The following is a 17,291-nucleotide window of genomic DNA, read 5'->3' as shown; positions in this document are numbered from 1 at the left end:
GCTGGAGGCAGGTGGGCATGGGGGCGGCCGCGCCTGCGGGTCGGTGGGGCGCTGAGAGGGTGGTGGCGAGTCCAGCCCCCCGCGGGGTCCCGGTTTGAGCAAGGGAAGCGGTCGCCGGTTTCCCCAGAGATAAATGCCGAGAAATACAGAGCGCGGCGATCCAGGTTGGAAACGTGTTGCGACACGGTTGGGGGGATCGAGGTAAAATACTGAAAATGCGGTAAAATACCAAAAGCTGAAAAACTGCGATATGGGTATTAGTCGAAAAGCTGTTGGCGTTTCCCCTAACTGCCTGAAATCGGGTCATCAGAGCGCGTCGGCCTGAGGGCGGCCGGCGTTACCGGCAGGGGGAGGACGTGCCTGAGGAAACCTCTGGGTATCTGGGCCCAGAGTTACCCACCGTGCTACTTGAAAAGTGGAATAAGTCATTACAGTCACGGTGCCTCCAGATTTATTTCATTATTAGATGGATTGGGATGACATAACTGTGAAACACTGCTAATACAGCTTCTTGGTTTTTTTTTAAACGATATAATGTATAATGCTTGAAACAGATACTTTTGAATCCTGAAAGAAATCAGATATGACTCAGTAAATTTGCCATGATTCCTCTTTTACACAGAAGCTATTTAATGGTCAAGTATGAGAAGTTTTGAAATACGGAAAGCCTCTTTTGGGTGTTAGTATTGGCATGGCATGATGAGAATAACCCGACAGTTCCCCTGCCCCCTCTGAATAAATAGCTTGTTACAGCTGGTCATTATACTTGTGACAGCAGGGTGGTTAACATAGCACATAAGATGAGAAAATATGACACAAGGGAAGTTTCGTGCTCAGCACAGAAGATCCAGAAATCTGCTGGTGCATTCTGCTTTCCTGTCTGCTGCAAACTTACTGTGTCTTTGGGAACTCATCAAGGACAATCTTGAAGAGGGGAAAAAAATGGTATGGGCATAGCACTACCTAAACAGAATTCAGATGCCAGACATTGTTTATGTATTTAACATAGCACAAATATCAGGTAAGCAGTCTTTGGAGCTCTGGTGGGAACACTGCTGTCTGCCTGTATTTACTTTAGCAGATAATGTGGCACTTGAGAAACAGTAGGTGAAACTTTTGCGGAATGAAACACTTTAGTGCTGGGGACCCAGTATGCACACACCTCATTTTAGGGGTTTTCCTTTGAACTACTGCTCACCTCCTGCATGGTGTCTTGTTACGTGAGCTTGCAATCCGCCATTGCAGTTTAGTTTAGTGTGGCTTTCTAAAAACTACCATCTTCAAGATTTCTCATAATCTGTGTCCTCTGTAGTCATTGAGAGAGTGTTTTTCAAAGTGGTTTGTCATTTCGGTGCTTTCAGTTATGAGGCAGTGTGAAGTAGTCAAGGTATAAATACCATTAGATTCTGTTGTTAAATCAGCATTGAAGCAGTTCAAAAATTAGTTTGCAACCTCATATTGGACACCTAGTGTCAGAAATGTCACGCTCTAGAATAATGACTGTTGCCAGCAGGCAGCTTAACAATACGATTTTGACTACAAAATATGACACTAATACAATCTAAGCATGGTGAAAAATGCTACAGGGTGAGCACACTGATTTATGTGTGCTATCAAAACCAAATTGTAGTATTTGATCAGGACTGTATATTTCTTTGTTTGGGAAAGTTAGGGCTGCTGGGTTTATTTTACAAGACCTTTTGGAACAAGACACTAGTTTTTCTTCCAAGTTTAAGCTGCTGCAATTCGGTACCTGTTGATGCTGCAGCTCTCCTTACAGATGCCAGCATGCATGCCTACGTGTCTGCTTGGAGTTAGAGATGGGGCTGGGGAGAGCAGGTACCTCCTGTTTCCTCAAACCAGTGGCCCCTGCTTGCAACACAAGGTTACTGGAATCAGCAGAACTTTGCCTGGGCAGAGCTTGTCCCATCATGTGTGCCCATTTTTTCCACTCCCTGTAGTGATTTTTTTTTTCAAATTCCGTAAGTGGAGACTTGAGATTAAGATGGCACTTGAGTCTCAGTTATCAACTGTTCGAAAGTATGTTTCTGCAGTTTTGGAAATCCGAGGCAGAGCAGGGAGCACCATTAGGTGTACTTGTAGCTAAAAGAACTGTGGATTAGTTGTACAGTGCAACAGATGTTGGGGCAATGTGCTCTCTTAGAGAAGCCAAGTTTTCCAAACAGAAGCACTGTAGTGAGGTACCAGAATAAGAGCTAATCACCTAAAAGATTCAGCCGTCTTGTCATCTGCAAGGAAGTTTGGTTTGGCAGCTGCAGCACGAAAAAGTGTATCCACCTGCGCCATAGACTTGGGAGTTTTTTAGTAAGAGCTACGTTCGACAAGGCTTTTTTTTGTCAGTGAAGAGGTCCTTGCCTCTTCCTCAGCTGCTTTCTTATTCCCATACTTGCTAAGCAAATACCCCTGTGCAGCTCCTTTCACCATCTTCCCTCATCAGATCATGCTAATCTGGGCCTTGGTGCTTGTTGATTTGTCTTTTGCTTGTTGATTTTGCTTGTTGGTTTGGTGCTTGTTGATTTGGGGTTTTTTGGTTTAGTTTTGTTTTTAACCTGTATCTGGTTTAGAATGAGACACCAACAACAGTTACATTAGCAGAAATGAGGGGATGATAAAGGTGGAGCATAAGGAAAGGTGTCTATCTTGAGTGCCCGTATTGACAAGAGAAATTCCAGTATCAGACCACACCTTTAATCTCTCAGTTGTCCATTTCATGGAGTCAGGATAATACTTCCCTAATTTATTATAAACAAGGAGTAAATTAAGCATTTGTGAGTACTCCATAGTTCATTGTGGAGATGACAAGAGAGCAGTGGGCTGATTTACCTGATGGTCTTACCACTGTATTGCGTTAGTTCCCTCCTAGAATGGTAACGTAGACACACTTGAACCAGATAGAATTAAATTAGTGTAAATCCTTTAAGAGTGCTGCCTTCAAAGCAAGGCATGTTCATCTCTTCATTATTGCTAATGTGCTAGAATGATAAATAAGTAGCACAAAAATCCCTTTATCATAGCTCTTAAGTGTATAACAATGACATTTTGTTTTCTAAGCCTTCACAAAGTGTGGCATTTTTGCAGTACAGCACAATTTGCTTACCTGAAGAGTGCTTTTTAACTGATTGAAATAGTTAGTGAGCACGAAAGAGAAGTGAAGGAGAAAAGGAGCTCAATATTGTCCTTATTAAATAGGCAAGGCAAAGGAAAAACAGAGGCCCACCACAAACCTACAAAGCATAGCAGTTTTTTAAAGGCAAAACACTTCAAAGATAGTTAAGCACAAAGTTTAAGGCAGCAGAGTCCTTTCCAGATCACAGGTTTCTTCATGGTTCATCACATGACCCTTCCCATGGGACTGGCCCCTTATTCGTTTGAAAAGAAACTTTCAGAAGAGGAAATAAATGGAGATGTAACATGGGAACTCCAGGATCCAGTTTTAGTGTTGGATGTGTCACATATATCCATGTATTTACATACATAGTTTTGCATGCATTCCTTCCATACCTATTTTTTACCCCCACAGGCAGTGAAAAATGCCTAAAAAGAAGACTGGTGCTCGTAAGAAAGCTGAAAACCGTCGTGAACGTGAAAAGCAGATAAGGGCTTCAAGAGCCAACATAGATCTAGCCAAACATCCCTGCAATGCTTCAATGGTAAAATAACCTAAAGTATTTTATATTGCAAGACTTGATTTTAAATTTTGTAAAACCAGTGAAAATACACTGTCTGTATTTAATGCCACTAGAATGCCATTCTTCCTACCATCCTTCGTCTATATTTAAGGTTACATTTGCATCAGAGGTATAATACTTGACTAAAAAGTTTGGTTCCTAATTGGAACTCAATGCAGAGCTTTTGGGGTCTGTAAAATTTTATATTTTATCTAGAATAAGAATAATTACCAATATTTATTTCTTTTCTTTAGGAATGTGATAAGTGCCAAAGGTAAGTATTTTTCTCCTAAAGCAGTAGCTTAATATTAATTGGTTTCTAACATTGTACATGTCTTTTTTAATGCTTTTTTTTCCCCCCCTATGTGCCCAGACGACAGAAGAATAGAGCTTTTTGCTACTTCTGTAACTCTGTTCAAAAATTACCCATTTGTGCACAGTGTGGTAAGTAGAAATAATGAAGAAAAACATGCTACCCTCAGTCTCATTTGTGATGTTAAACTCTCAGCAATTAGAGTACCTTTGTATTAAAGTACCTTGCAATTTTTGGGGTAAGTACCTTTGTGATTTTTTGAGCAAGTTCTTTTAAATCTGCTGTGAATATCCTCCTTGAAAAGAGATCTTGCTTGATCATACACTTGTGCGTATGTTTCTGACCCCCAGAGGTTTGCAAGTCTGGGACATGGGCTTGTCTTCAGCATTTGATCTTTGGAAGAATTTGTCTCACTGCCTTTTAGGATTGAGATCATCTGACTGACCACTTCCGTAGATTGACCATGTGGGGTATTGTTTCATAACGACAGCAAAGTTAAAAAGCTTCTGACTGTCAGCAAGGCACCCATAAGTACTATCTTTTGGGGATGATATAATTGCTGATAACTTTCATATCAATTAAAGAAACAGTACATTATTATCTTGCATGGCTTTGTAACATAATACGCACTAGAGGGCTGACGTGTTGAAATCAGAAGAGAAGGACTCCTCATGACAGAACCGGGTTCTGAATCAGGCTTATATGCCTTTTTTTTTTTTTAACAACTGCTTGCTTGCAGGGGATCTTGATAATAATTTCATACTTTCAGGTGAATTTTGTTGCTTTACTATTTCAATACATCCTGGCAGATTTACAGTTTGTCACACACACACACACACACACACACAGAATCGCTCGGTTGGAAAAGACCTCTGAGATCATCATGTCCAACCGTTCCTGTCTACCCTCTAAACCATATCCCTAAGTACCTCGCCTACCCGCTCTTTAAATACATCCAGGGATGGTGACTCCACCACCTCCCTGGGCAGCCTGTTCCAGCTTCTAACGACCCTCTCAGTAAAGAACTTCCTCCTTATCTCTAACCTGAACCTCCCTTGGCACAGCTTGGTGCCATTTCCGCAGTTTAACTGTTTTGTAGTTTGACTCTGAGCTGCTGACATCTGCAGCTTCCAGTGCCTCTGTTGGGACCTTCAGACACAGCATTTCCAGAAGCCAGGCTGGTAGTGTGTCATCCTTCATAAGTGCTCCTCCTGTCATCATGCAATGAAGTGCTAAAACCATGTTGTCTGTCTTACAGTATATTATACATGTGAAGTTGACTTGTGTTTCTGGAGCAAAAGCATTCCTAATGACCACAAAATTACAGAGTCCCAGAGTTTTCCAAGACAAAGAGCATTAGAGCTGTTTGGTGCTTAATCAAGCATTGGTGACAGCCCCCATAAACCAACAGCATCTTTCCTAGAGAAGTCCCTGAGGGATGGGAGCAAGGTAGCTGTACTGTGGTGCTGCAGACCCAGTAATACCCCCACCACCTCACGTTGCCCAGTGCAGCCCACCACTAGTCCTTCCTCACCCCTGCAAATGTCATTTGGTATCTGAGGTGTGTTTTAATACAAAACTCTGATGATGCTGCATACTAGGATTTAATTGCATTTTCAGAGTAGAATTTGGTTTTGTCAGCTCTTGAATGGGCTTGCAGGGGGCAAGACAGAGAGACTGTGGCTTTTTCTTCCAGCTGTCCCCTGCATTCAAAAGGAATTATTTTGTCTCAGACATGATCTCTTCCATGGTTTTAAAAAAGAAAACCAAACAACAACAAAACCACCACCACCAAAAAGCCGAGTATCCAAGTACCTCCAAGTAAATAAAATCAGGTGCACGTGTTTTTTTCAGAGGACCTCAGCCTTGCTTGCCGCACACGTTGCTTTTATGGTGGGGCAGAACTAGCAGCAGTTTTAAATGCAACTTTTGAAGATGTCATTGCTTGACTTTTACCTTTCTTTGTTCTTTGGTTTGCTTTGACATTTGAAATTCTTGCCAGTGCCTCAAAACATATAGCAAGACAACACATTGCCTCATTATCTCAGCACTGGGCAAGAGATTTTGGCTGAAAACAGACAATTTTATCTAAGGGAGATGTGAGAGTGGATTGCAGGTCGCAGTCATTTGTTTGCATTATTTTTACTTAGATTTACAATTAAGAGCAGGCATTTGGTTGAAGTACTGCTCTTTTATGAACATTCATTCTAATTTTTTATTTTTATGTAATTTTCTTCTGGTTGCTTTTTTTTTTAAACAGGGAAAACCAAATGCATGATGAAGTCTTCAGACTGTGTTATAAAACATGCTGGTGTGTACAGTACTGGACTAGCAATGGTGGTATGTATACAAAATTACAGTCTTTTTTGCACTATGAGTTTATTCTGTGCAATTCTTCCTGAAAAAAAGATAAACTAGGTTTATGGAATGATAGCATGTACCATGATAACATTTTTTTCCTATATCTTGCCATCACAAACTGATTTTTGCCTTATATTGGAAACCCAAATGTTGTGGGTTTAGATTCAATTCATGCAAACTCTGATGCATGTCCTGGATGCTAACAGATCTGTGTTGGTGACAGGCCCTAAGCATATGCATTAAAAGCGCTGGAGCTTACATGCCCCATAGCCAATTCCCAGTCACTATTATTGGAGAGACCATCAGTATCAGAGAGAGAAATGTGTTTCGTGGCATCAGATGGGAATTTTATTTTACACAAATTTATCATTTGTGCTCTTAGCAGAACTAGTCATAGCTTCTGGCCTTTGAATTTTTGTTCTTAGAAGAACAAGTTAGTTACGCCATTCTGGGAAGCAAGGCATGAAATGTCATAGCCTCTGGTTTGAATTCTGTATGGACTAAACCTGCGTCCTGTTTCTGCCTCCAGTTGGCAGTCAGCTTCTCTCAGAAACACAGTTGGCCTTTCCAGTCTGAAGTTCCTAAACTCATTCCGTGCACTCACCGACACTATTTTAAATCAACAATTAATTTGCATGGACTATTGTTTTCTTAGTTTTGTGTGCATTATATGCACACAGCAGTTTGTTACATACAGGCTGAGGAGGCTTCTTAAATGGTAGAGTTAAAGGATGGTTGATGTGTAGCTCTTGCAGTTTAATCAAAATGAAATTAAAGAATCTGACATATTTCTAATGAGTTATTTGGTCTTTGCTGTCTACAGAGCTTGTGTTTCAATATATTATGGTTTAAAATCTGAATGAATGATTTCAGCTGTAAGAATCTAGTGACATTTTTCAGGTCTTCTTTGAAACTGCATTTTTGCCATAATATTGTTATCATTTATGGATCTCAGGTTTCAGCTGGAGGACAATTTTCATGCATAAGATCTAAGATATGAAATATTAAAAAAAGGGAGAAAATCAAGTTATTTTGCATTGTATTTAATCTTGCAGAAATGAATATCAAACAAGATGAACTGTGGAGTAGCTTGATAAGAATACAGATGGGGTTGACTCTTTCTTGCTTAACTGGAATGAACCTACTGATAGAATGGATACTTCGATACTTTCAGGGTTATAAGTAAGAGTCTCTCTAGGTATTGCAGAAGTCCCAAGATGGTATCTTTCTGTAATTGCAGGGTGCAATCTGTGATTTCTGTGAAGCTTGGGTGTGTCATGGGAGGAAATGTCTCAGCACACATGCATGTATCTGCCCTCTTGCAGACGCAGAATGTATTGAGTGCGAAAGAAGCGTCTGGGACCATGGTAGGTTACTCATGTTTAAAAATTAGAAAATCTAAATAATACTTTTCCCCTGATGTTGCTTAAGTTATTTTACATATATTCGTAACATAACTTTTTAAAGTTTTACTGATTAGTCCTTGCAGTTCGTTTGTTCAAAGCAAGGCACTCTCTTCATTTTAAAAATAGACCTGATGCAGTGGAGGATGTAAATGACCTGCCCAAGAACATACAGTGCTCGACTCAGGGATGTTTATGTATTCTAGTGTATTATGTGTCCTATCAGCTGAATGTTTCACATAATTAGGCACCACATCAGATTGTTAACAAAATTTTCTGCCATTCCCACTCCATTCATCTGCAGTAGTACAGGTATTCAGATTCCCAGTTGCTTGGGAAACCATACTCATCTCCATTTGTGGCATCCTTAAAAGTGTGAATTTCAGTGCATCAGAGGGGAGGGGGTAGAAAGGAAGGAGACTGAAGGAGACAGAATGTGATCTGATTTAAGAAAAATACTTAATGCCATAGTCAAATTACAATGACAAGGACTAGAAGTAACACTTGCTTTATATTTATGCTGTTATAATGGATGGCAGTATCTAATTTAGGACTTTGTTGAAGCATTTGTGATAGAAGGGAGAACTAGTCTTCAGTCAAAACTACTGCCTAAATAGTTTGCAGAGCAGAACTTGATGCCTGTTGCTGATGATTTTTGCCTTGATAAATCTTTCAGGAGGCAGAATATTTGCGTGCTCTTTTTGCCACAATTTCCTTTGTGAAGATGATCAGTTTGAACATCAAGCCAGCTGTCAAGTTTTAGAAGCAGAGACATTTAAATGTAAGTTATTCATAGTCCCTTTCACCAGAGCTATACAGACTTTCCAGTTACTTCTTCTGTGCCCCAGAATACTCTCCATTACCTTTTCCAAATAGATTGCTTTTCCCACCACTGGAAGAAGGAGCCTCTTTCCGCTGTGCTTGGTCTTAATATTGAGTTATTTAGACTAGACCCTTTCTCTCTGACCTCCCTCCATGCCAGATTGCACAGTTTTTTCCTGACCAGTGGACTGTGAACATGTGTGTCAGTAGATGTATCACATGTTGATACATGTTCACTTCCAAGAACAGGTAGCTGAAGACTATGTCCTGAACTTTTAACTGTGTGGACAAACTGAAACTGGTAGTTGTAAGAGGTCAGGGTGGCCATGCCTGACTTTGCTAGTCCACTACTCATCTCTGGTTGAAACAGGGAATCTTCAAGGGAAGTTAAATCAAAACACAAACTAGCCAAGGCTATGCATGTTTGAAGTAACAAATCTTCTGCAGAAGTATTTATTTTTTCTACCCACTATTAAGTACTATTTGGTTTATCCTACGAGACAAGCATTTGTGCCTTCCAAAACTTGTATGCATGTATTTTGACTATTACAACACTTTCAAGCCTTATATAGAAATTCAAGGAGCTCTTTATGATGTGTAAGACTGTTTTCTTCAGAACTGACTAATGTCTTGTCCTAATTGATTCCTCCCAATTCAGAATATTTGTTGATTTCAATGTTGTAGTCTGTCTTTAGAAATCTCTTCTCTCCTTTTCATCTCCCATCCTTTTTTCGCCCAGCCAGCTATTTTTTAAGCCTTGATTAGCTTCTCTTGATGTATTCTGCCAGAGTATCTTCCTGCATAGCAATATTGAAGCAGCAACAGCTGTTCCACAAGAATGATTTTTTTCTTTCTCAGTGATTGTTGGAAGCTTTTAATTCACAGATGTGATGTCACACCCTGAATAGAAAAATTGCTTTTTGAGGGTTTTCACTGTGTTCAATGATTTGTGGTACAGTGCAGTCTTGGCAGAGGAGCAGGATTTTTGTCAATGTGTGGTAACAAGATTATAAAACCTGAACTTCTACAGAATACATGAACTTTAAATGTGGTCATGCAACTGTAGTCTGAATTTCATTCTAGCTGTGAAAAAGGTTGTGTTACTCTCCATCACCATCTGAGAGAAGTTTTTTAAAATGCAGATACTCCAGAAATGATTGCACATATATGCATTAACATTTGTAATTCCATATTTAAACAAATGACAGAGTGCTAACTCCCATGGCTGTCCTGCTCGTGCAGAGAACTCACGATATTTGTTACTTCAGATTCAAAAACTTTATCACAGATGTAAGACAAGGTGGAAGGGAGTGAGTACTTGCTCAGAGACTGATAATATATGTATTACTGCTTCCTGCAGCTTCATGTTGCTGCCAGTTCCTGTGTGGCTGCTTTTGCTGTACTCCCTCTAGTGGAGTAAAGAAACCAGTTTGCAGCTTCAAGACAAGCTGCATTTTGAGCAGCAGTTCTGGTCTTGACAGGTCATGTGCCGGCTACAGATTTTAACATGAAGTCATGTGCAATAAAGTATATTTCCAGAGGACATGACAGAAAATACAGAACAAAACAACTGTTCTAGGTTTGCAAGTTTGCAACCCTTAAGTATTCTCAAATCCCATTTAAATGAGATAAAAATACTAAAGGCTGCCATGGCACTGTTTAAAGTGTCTGTAAAATGCTAGTGTTTCTTCCTTTGACATTGTGAGAAAAGGAAAAGCAAGATGGTCACTTGATACCAAACTCGTTCTGAAACTTCTGTTTTCAAGAGTTTGGAAACTCAAGAAATAAACAAGGTTTTTCCTCTCTTCAACTTTTACTTTTTGTGTCAAATTACATTACTGCAATGAGGCTTAGACTTGTTAAAATGGTACAGTATGTTAAAATGACTGATTCATGTTTCCAAAGTGTAGTTGTGCCAGGGAATTAAAAATAAATGCCCTAATTACATTATTAAATACTTTCACAAGGTGTTAAAAAACATTACAGATCTGCAGTTTCTAAGTACTGAATTTTACATATTGATTTTCTCCAACAGGTGTTTCCTGTAACAGGCTTGGGCAGCATTCATGCCTGCGTTGTAAGGTAAAGAGTAAAGACAGTTGCCAGTAGCTGTGATTTTAGACTTGTTTCTGGCTTTCAAGGCTGGTATCAAGTCTTGTCATGTCTTCTTCTGCATGGCTACAGAAAATATCTATACTTTTTGTATTAGTTTCTGAATCCTGGGGGCAGACTTATGGGGGACAAAAAGGCTTTTATCTGTGCTTGCCTGTTAACAACAACCCAGTGTTGTGCATCCTCATGCCAGGTGAGGTAATCTTCACTTTGTCCAGCCCTCTGTTTCAATTGGGCCTGTACCATGTTTGGGCCTTTTAAGAAAACAAACAACAAACTAACCAACAAACAACCAAAACCACAAAACAAAACAAGGCAAAAAAATCCTTGGTCTTTGGAATATGTTTTCATCCAGGGGAGAACTAAGACAATTAAAGTTTCTTTAAAATAGTCAAGTGATGATCTGACCAGGAAACACTGCAGCCTAGACCCAAAAGAAATAATCTCTACAGCTAATACAGTTTCACATATGCACAGGCTAATTTGTTGACATCAGGCTTTTGGTTTTACACACTCAGAAGTAATGTTGTATCAAAAGTTCCACCTGTTTCACCATCAGTGTTGCCCAGATTTCTCCAGGTGCTGGTTCACTGCCTGCTGTCTCTTCTCTTACCCTCTGTATTTTTCCCTGCAGTCCCCTATGGCATCAATTTCATATTCCAAATCGTTCCTTTCTCCAGATATTTTCACTGGCACCCAGGTGCTCAACGTGTGAAATTTCAATCTCTCCTTCATGCCTTTAGGTCACTGCATAGTTATGTTCTGGCATACATCTCTGCTTGTATTTTATTTAAGCTTGCCAACGTAAACCAAAGGTTGCCAAGCTCCTTGTGGGCAGCAATATAATCCAGTCCTTGAGTATGTTACTTTCTCTACTTGTTTATTAGCACTTTTATGCAGCCTTTTCTGCAGGAAGCCATGAAACTACATTCAACACAGAAGTGGTTGCTCTGTGCATAGTGTGCGGACTCCAGTTCCAGTGCAGATAGAGTTTATTAAATTTTAATCCCAACCACAGAATCCTGCTGCTGTTAGACACCTTTTTGCTTGCTTCTTGCTGAAAAGTATGGTTCTATGATTAAGACATTTAGCCTTTTCATTCTCCTTTCACCACACAGGCTTGTTTTTGTGACGATCATGTGCGAAGTAAGGTTTTCAAGCAGGAAAAAGGAAGAGAGCCTCCCTGCCCTAAATGTGGCCATGAAACTCAGCAGACAAAGGATCTGAGCATGTCAAGTAAGCCTGTTTCTCTAGCTAACAAGCTACAGAAGCACCATTGGTGACTGCTTTCCTGTGTAGGAACACTCAGTAAAGTTCAGTTACTTTCAATTGTTTTGCAAAGCTTTGCTGCATTTGTTTCAGTAAAAAACTTCGTGTTTCTTAGTTCTAGAATTGGGCAGTGTCTCATTCCTAATAGTTAATTCCAACATAGTGAAAGCTTTTGTATAGTTTGAGATTTTAGTTACGTAAAAGTTGCAAAAAATCACCGCTTAAGACTTCATGTCTTCTAAGAAGCTAATGAATTTTGATGTGTGATTTGATGACGTGCATACGGTCTACCTCAGCCACTCTTGAATAAATCACAATATTTATTATGTATGGAAAGCACATCCAATATAAAAGTTTTCTTGGCTAGAGTACCAAAGGTTTATCCTAAAGCCTAAATCATACTCTGGGGGCAGTTATTGTTTATGCAAACTTGGCTGCAGGGGGAGAGACTGTGTGTAGCAGAAAGCTTCTGTCAGAGTAGGAACTAAATCTGAAAACATCAGATTTAGAAAAACGCTGTTTAACATAGTACACTCTGAGTAGTAAAAGAGGATGGAAATAAGCATCAGATGCTCCGCTCAAATTGCTGTTGAGGGGTAAGAACATGATGATTTTTCTCTGCCTGCAGCACGCTCTTTGAAGTTTGGCCGACAGACTGGAGGTGAAGATGCAGATGGAGCTTCTGGTTACGATGCCTACTGGAAGAATCTCTCCTCCAGCAAGGCTGGAGATGCAGTTGATCACGAGGATGAATATGATGAATATGAAGCAGAAGATGATGACGAAGATGACAATGATGAGGGAGGGAAAGATTCTGATACAGAGACCACAGATGTATTCAGCAATTTGAATTTAGGAAGGACCTATGCTAGTGGATATGCACATTATGAGGAATCTGAAGATTAAGCTTAGTATGCTGGTAAGCTAAAAGCATTCAAGAAGAGCCAAGCAGTGCTTCACCTGAGTTATGTATGTGCCAGTAGGATAGCTTTATCAGGTACTTACATATCTAAATTAGAGATTAAAGAGTGTGGGACTTCTGCAGTAACTCCAAGTGAACTTTTTCTTGGTATAAACCAATACTGGGTTTGCGACTGGGGGAAGAAAACAAGAGTATTTTTATTTCTCTAAGCAAAGTGGCTTTGTCCTTGAGTTACCGATTATAATGATTCAATGCCATTTTCCCTATCAGTACAGGAATGTGGGAAGGCTGTACAAGTTGTTTCCATTTGCTCATCAGAAATTAAGTTATTTTTTACAATAATTTTGTTAACTGATTTCATACAATTTATGTCATGGTGGGTTAGTGACTGCATTTTTTGGTCTGTACAATAAAAGTCAGCTGCATTCTCTAAAATAAGTCTCATAAATATTGATCTTCCTTGAATAATTGGAAAGCAGGTTGTATACAAAGTGTAAATTGACACTAAAATAACTTTGTTGTTTATGTAGGCAAGGCATATCAGTGTAGTTCTCGATGTACTTGAACATTACCTTTCCAGCATTTTTAGTATTAGATATTAATCAGTGGGGCTATATGCAGTCATTACAGGTGCACCTCAGATAATAAAAGATTTTATTGCAATAAAAATGTTGGTGTATCCTCTCTGCAGCTAAACTCTATAATAGACAATTTCTCATTAAATCAAAAGGAGACTGGCTTCTTCTGTGCCTAGCCTTCAGCTCTTTTCTTCAAAAACAATACAAAAATAAAAAATTGATAGGAAACAACCCCTGTATACGAATTGATAAGGTGAGAAAACACAGGGGGTTCAAAATACTGGGTTCAAATACTGTTCTGTGCAAATATGCTGGCACAAGGCAAGTGATAAGCACATCTGAGCTGAGCAGGTGACGCTTGCAGAAATGTTTGCAGTGATTCTGATTTGAAAGTCAACATATTAATTGCCTATCTACATATCTAAGTGATAGAATTTAGTTTCCTCCTTGAAAGGAATGTTAAGAGGATAGAGACTTTAACAACAGACAGGTTGTTACAAGGGCAGCCACCTAAAGTCTTACGTCAGCTTTCTAAATGCCATGCTTAAATACAAGGAAGCTATTTCTTGTTATCTGCCAACTGTCTGAATCGATTATAGAATTACCTACTTTTGTAGTGCTTTCTCTACTGTTTCTTAACAGCTAAAGGTCGTATGTTGGCAGAGCATATCCTGTTGAGAATGGTTTTTAACAATATTAGGATTGCCAAATGAGTATTTCCTAACAAAACAGGATTGAGGAACTTGGCCTTGATACTTCCCTGCTAAATGCCTCTCATACCAAATGCATAAAAGACATGAGCTGGAATGCATCCAAAACAAAAACAAACCAACGCAGAGCACAACTTGGTTATGGCAGCTGAGGGAAGAAACTGTACTGAGAGGGTCATGACCTGATCAGTGCACATCAAGTGCTTACCTTCGGAACCGGAGAGGAAAAAAACAGTTAATGCTGTGTCTGAAAACCAAATTCCCTTCAAAATTTGAAACTCTAGAGCTGTCCAGTTTCATATGCTAGGGAAGACCTACCCATCTTAAATTACGTATCCGACAGATATCTTGATTGGTCTTTTGCATAACCAAAGTTAGGGAGGTAGGATGCCTGCCAGTTTGACAGTGATTACTTATTTGAGAAATTGGCACCTGTGGTAGAATTTCTGTTGAACTTCATGTGTTCTGAAAACTTCCTCAGCTGAGCCCATCTGTGGATTGAGGAAAGGATGTGCATTTCTGGATATACGTAAAATTATAGCTGCTTGTGTGTCATTTATTAATATTATTGCTTAAACAAAATTCCCTTGAAGGTTCTTGGCTCTTGATTTAGATTTTTCCCATATGAAATTTGCTGCCGTCACTGGCTGTGCCAAAGGCTGCTGATGTAACAAAGTTAATCATCATAATCAGAGTAAAGAATTACTCATTTTCTTACTGAAATGTCCTTGCACTGATCCTTGCAAGATCAGTCCTCCAGAACTAATGCATATCCTGATGATAGTGTTGCAAGAGAAGGTCACAGCACTGCCTGCAACAGATGCTCAGGGTCCTGCTGTAATTTAGCAAGGTCACCACTTGATGGACAGAGACGTTTGTTTGTTTTTTCTCTACTGCTGTTCATACCACTGAAAATGCCTGTGCTGTGAACCTGGCTGGTAATAGGGCCCAGGTATCAGATGTGCAGTTTCTAGCCTTCAAGGGGTCAAAACAAGCAGGTTTAAGCTGCTTTAGAGTAATCTGGTGGATTCAAGCTAGAAGAGACAAGCATGACCTCATTTTCTGCTAAATGGAGTTGGTTGATTTGTGACAGGACAGGCAGGATGTAATGCTACAGGTTGCACACTCTCATCCTTCTCTGCTTATTTAATAAAGTTAAAAGCATGTGGTCTGTTGAGGATAGGTCCTCAGAGCTTGCTTTCATAGAAAGTGCATCATTTTTTCCTTGTCTTAAGGTAAATTGCAGGAACAGAACGAAATAGAGAATGAACTCCTATCCTGGCTTCATTGAAAAGCAGGTCTGGGACAAACTTCCAATATTGTCTGCTCCATTTTTCTTCATTGCTGTTAGTCTACTTTGAAGTGTCTTGGGGGAGTGCTAGTAGGGCAGTGACAGGGCTGTAGACCTACACCTAAAATGTAAATTACTTCTCCATTTACTTGTTTTTCTGAATTCAGCAGCCAAGTTAGCTTTTGCTAAATCTGAAGTTGAGGATGCTCTGCTACTGATGACATACGTTTTACAGCTCTCAGGATCTCAAGCTAATTCAGACACTGCCACAATCCACCAAGCACTTTCAGGTAACTGCTGTGCTGCTTCTGTCAAAGACAGGTGATTTTTCCAGTGACTCAAGTCCAGAATTTAGTGCCTGGGTATGCAAGAACACCCTTGCATTGACTGCATGTTTTTAAGACTACAGAGTGTGCTTTGTGGTGGGGCAAGGGTCAAGATAAACAGTCCTGAGATTGTGCATGACAGTGACTTTTCCTTTGAAAATCCTGTCCCTGAATAAAGGAAATCCTGAGCTGAGAAAAGGATAGTTTTAACAGGTAATCAGGAATACTTGAGAGTTACATACAGTACTCCACAAAAACTAAGATCTTTGAAGTCTTACACTTACTTTAGTTTTTTCCACTTCCTTGATGACCACTGAAACAAAGCTTAATATTTATTGTGCCTGTAGGCACTAAAAAAGAAGAGCTCTAGACCTCTGAAAGCTCTTTTCTGGCCTTAGTTTGTTATGGTGGCAGCACCAGTTCACTATGAATTCATTGGGTGCTTACATGGATTTAATGCATTTCTATTTATACTCAGGTGTGATTTAGCACCTGAGACTGGGAGTCTTTTGGTCAGTCCTGTTGCAGTGTTCGTGTAAATTCATGTGAATATCATTGCAATGTACGGAACAGCTTCAACTTCCAGTTGATCAAGTAGTAGCATGCATGTGGCAGAGAACTAGAGGACAAGCTTCAGAAGTGCTTAAAGTCTTCTTTGTTCAGGAAGAGCATACTAACGCATCTTACGAGACACTACACATATCTATCCAGGTCCTGATCCTATTTCCAGGGTAACCAATGGCAAAGCTCCTATTTGTCCAAGTAGGGGCAACTGAATAATCTCCAGTACATGCAGTTCGTCTTAAATTGTCCAGAGGTATTATGGAACCTTTGAGGATGAGCTGAGGTGAGGAAGATGGAGCAAAGCTTAACATGAGGTTAATGTGCTACAATTAGCATAAAAATGTGTTCCAAATTCCAGCAATTCTAGTGGAAAGTACTTTCAAGACTTAAAGAGGAAGCTGTTTAAAACAAGAAAAGATAAGGGTTTTTTTAAGGTTTTTTTTTCTACAAAACATATTTAACAAGATGTAGAAATTTACTCGTCTCCTGAAAGTCTGCATGTAGTCCATAAATATTTGCTAAAAGATCAAGGCAATTAGGACACAGACAAGTTTTATCATCTCTTCTTTGTAGGTACATAAATAGAAAACGCAGTAATTGACAAAATCACAGCCCAAGCGATCCAGTTGGCAACAGCCCTCTGCAGCTTGGACTCTCCATCTCCTACCCATAAAGCTCCAGAGTAAATGACACTCCTTCATTAAGATCATGTGTACTGTAATTAGCTACCACACATCTGAAATTTGAAGAAGGGCCTACTTTTATCTTTCAGCTTCCATGGTCAGAATAGACAAAATACCAGGAGAATGTCACAGATGAGAGGGTCATTCCATGGAAATGCCACTGGTTTCCCTTTGCTAAACGAACAGTAGGCTCACAAGCCTGTACTTTGTCTTCTGCAGCTATTTACTTCATCAGATACTCCTTCAAT

General features: G+C 39.7%; 1 protein-coding gene across 1 annotated transcript; it reads left to right on the top strand.

The window, feature by feature from the left end:
• Window positions 1-3,498: 3,498 nt before the first annotated feature.
• ZNF330 (zinc finger protein 330) lies at window positions 3,499-13,093 on the top strand. Its single transcript, XM_010194937.1, has 9 exons — window positions 3,499-3,671; window positions 3,944-3,963; window positions 4,063-4,133; window positions 6,263-6,342; window positions 7,604-7,730; window positions 8,443-8,547; window positions 10,624-10,670; window positions 11,819-11,936; window positions 12,598-13,093. The coding sequence occupies exons 1-9, from the start codon at window positions 3,552-3,554 to the stop codon at window positions 12,873-12,875; spliced, it is 966 nt and encodes a 321-aa protein (XP_010193239.1). The 5' UTR covers window positions 3,499-3,551; the 3' UTR covers window positions 12,876-13,093.
• Window positions 13,094-17,291: the final 4,198 nt, after the last annotated feature.

Source organism: Mesitornis unicolor, unplaced genomic scaffold (genome assembly GCF_000695765.1).
Source record: "Mesitornis unicolor isolate BGI_N332 unplaced genomic scaffold, ASM69576v1 scaffold33481, whole genome shotgun sequence".
Classification (NCBI taxonomy): domain Eukaryota; kingdom Metazoa; phylum Chordata; class Aves; order Mesitornithiformes; family Mesitornithidae; genus Mesitornis; species Mesitornis unicolor.
This window is presented reverse-complemented; position numbering and strand designations above follow the sequence as displayed.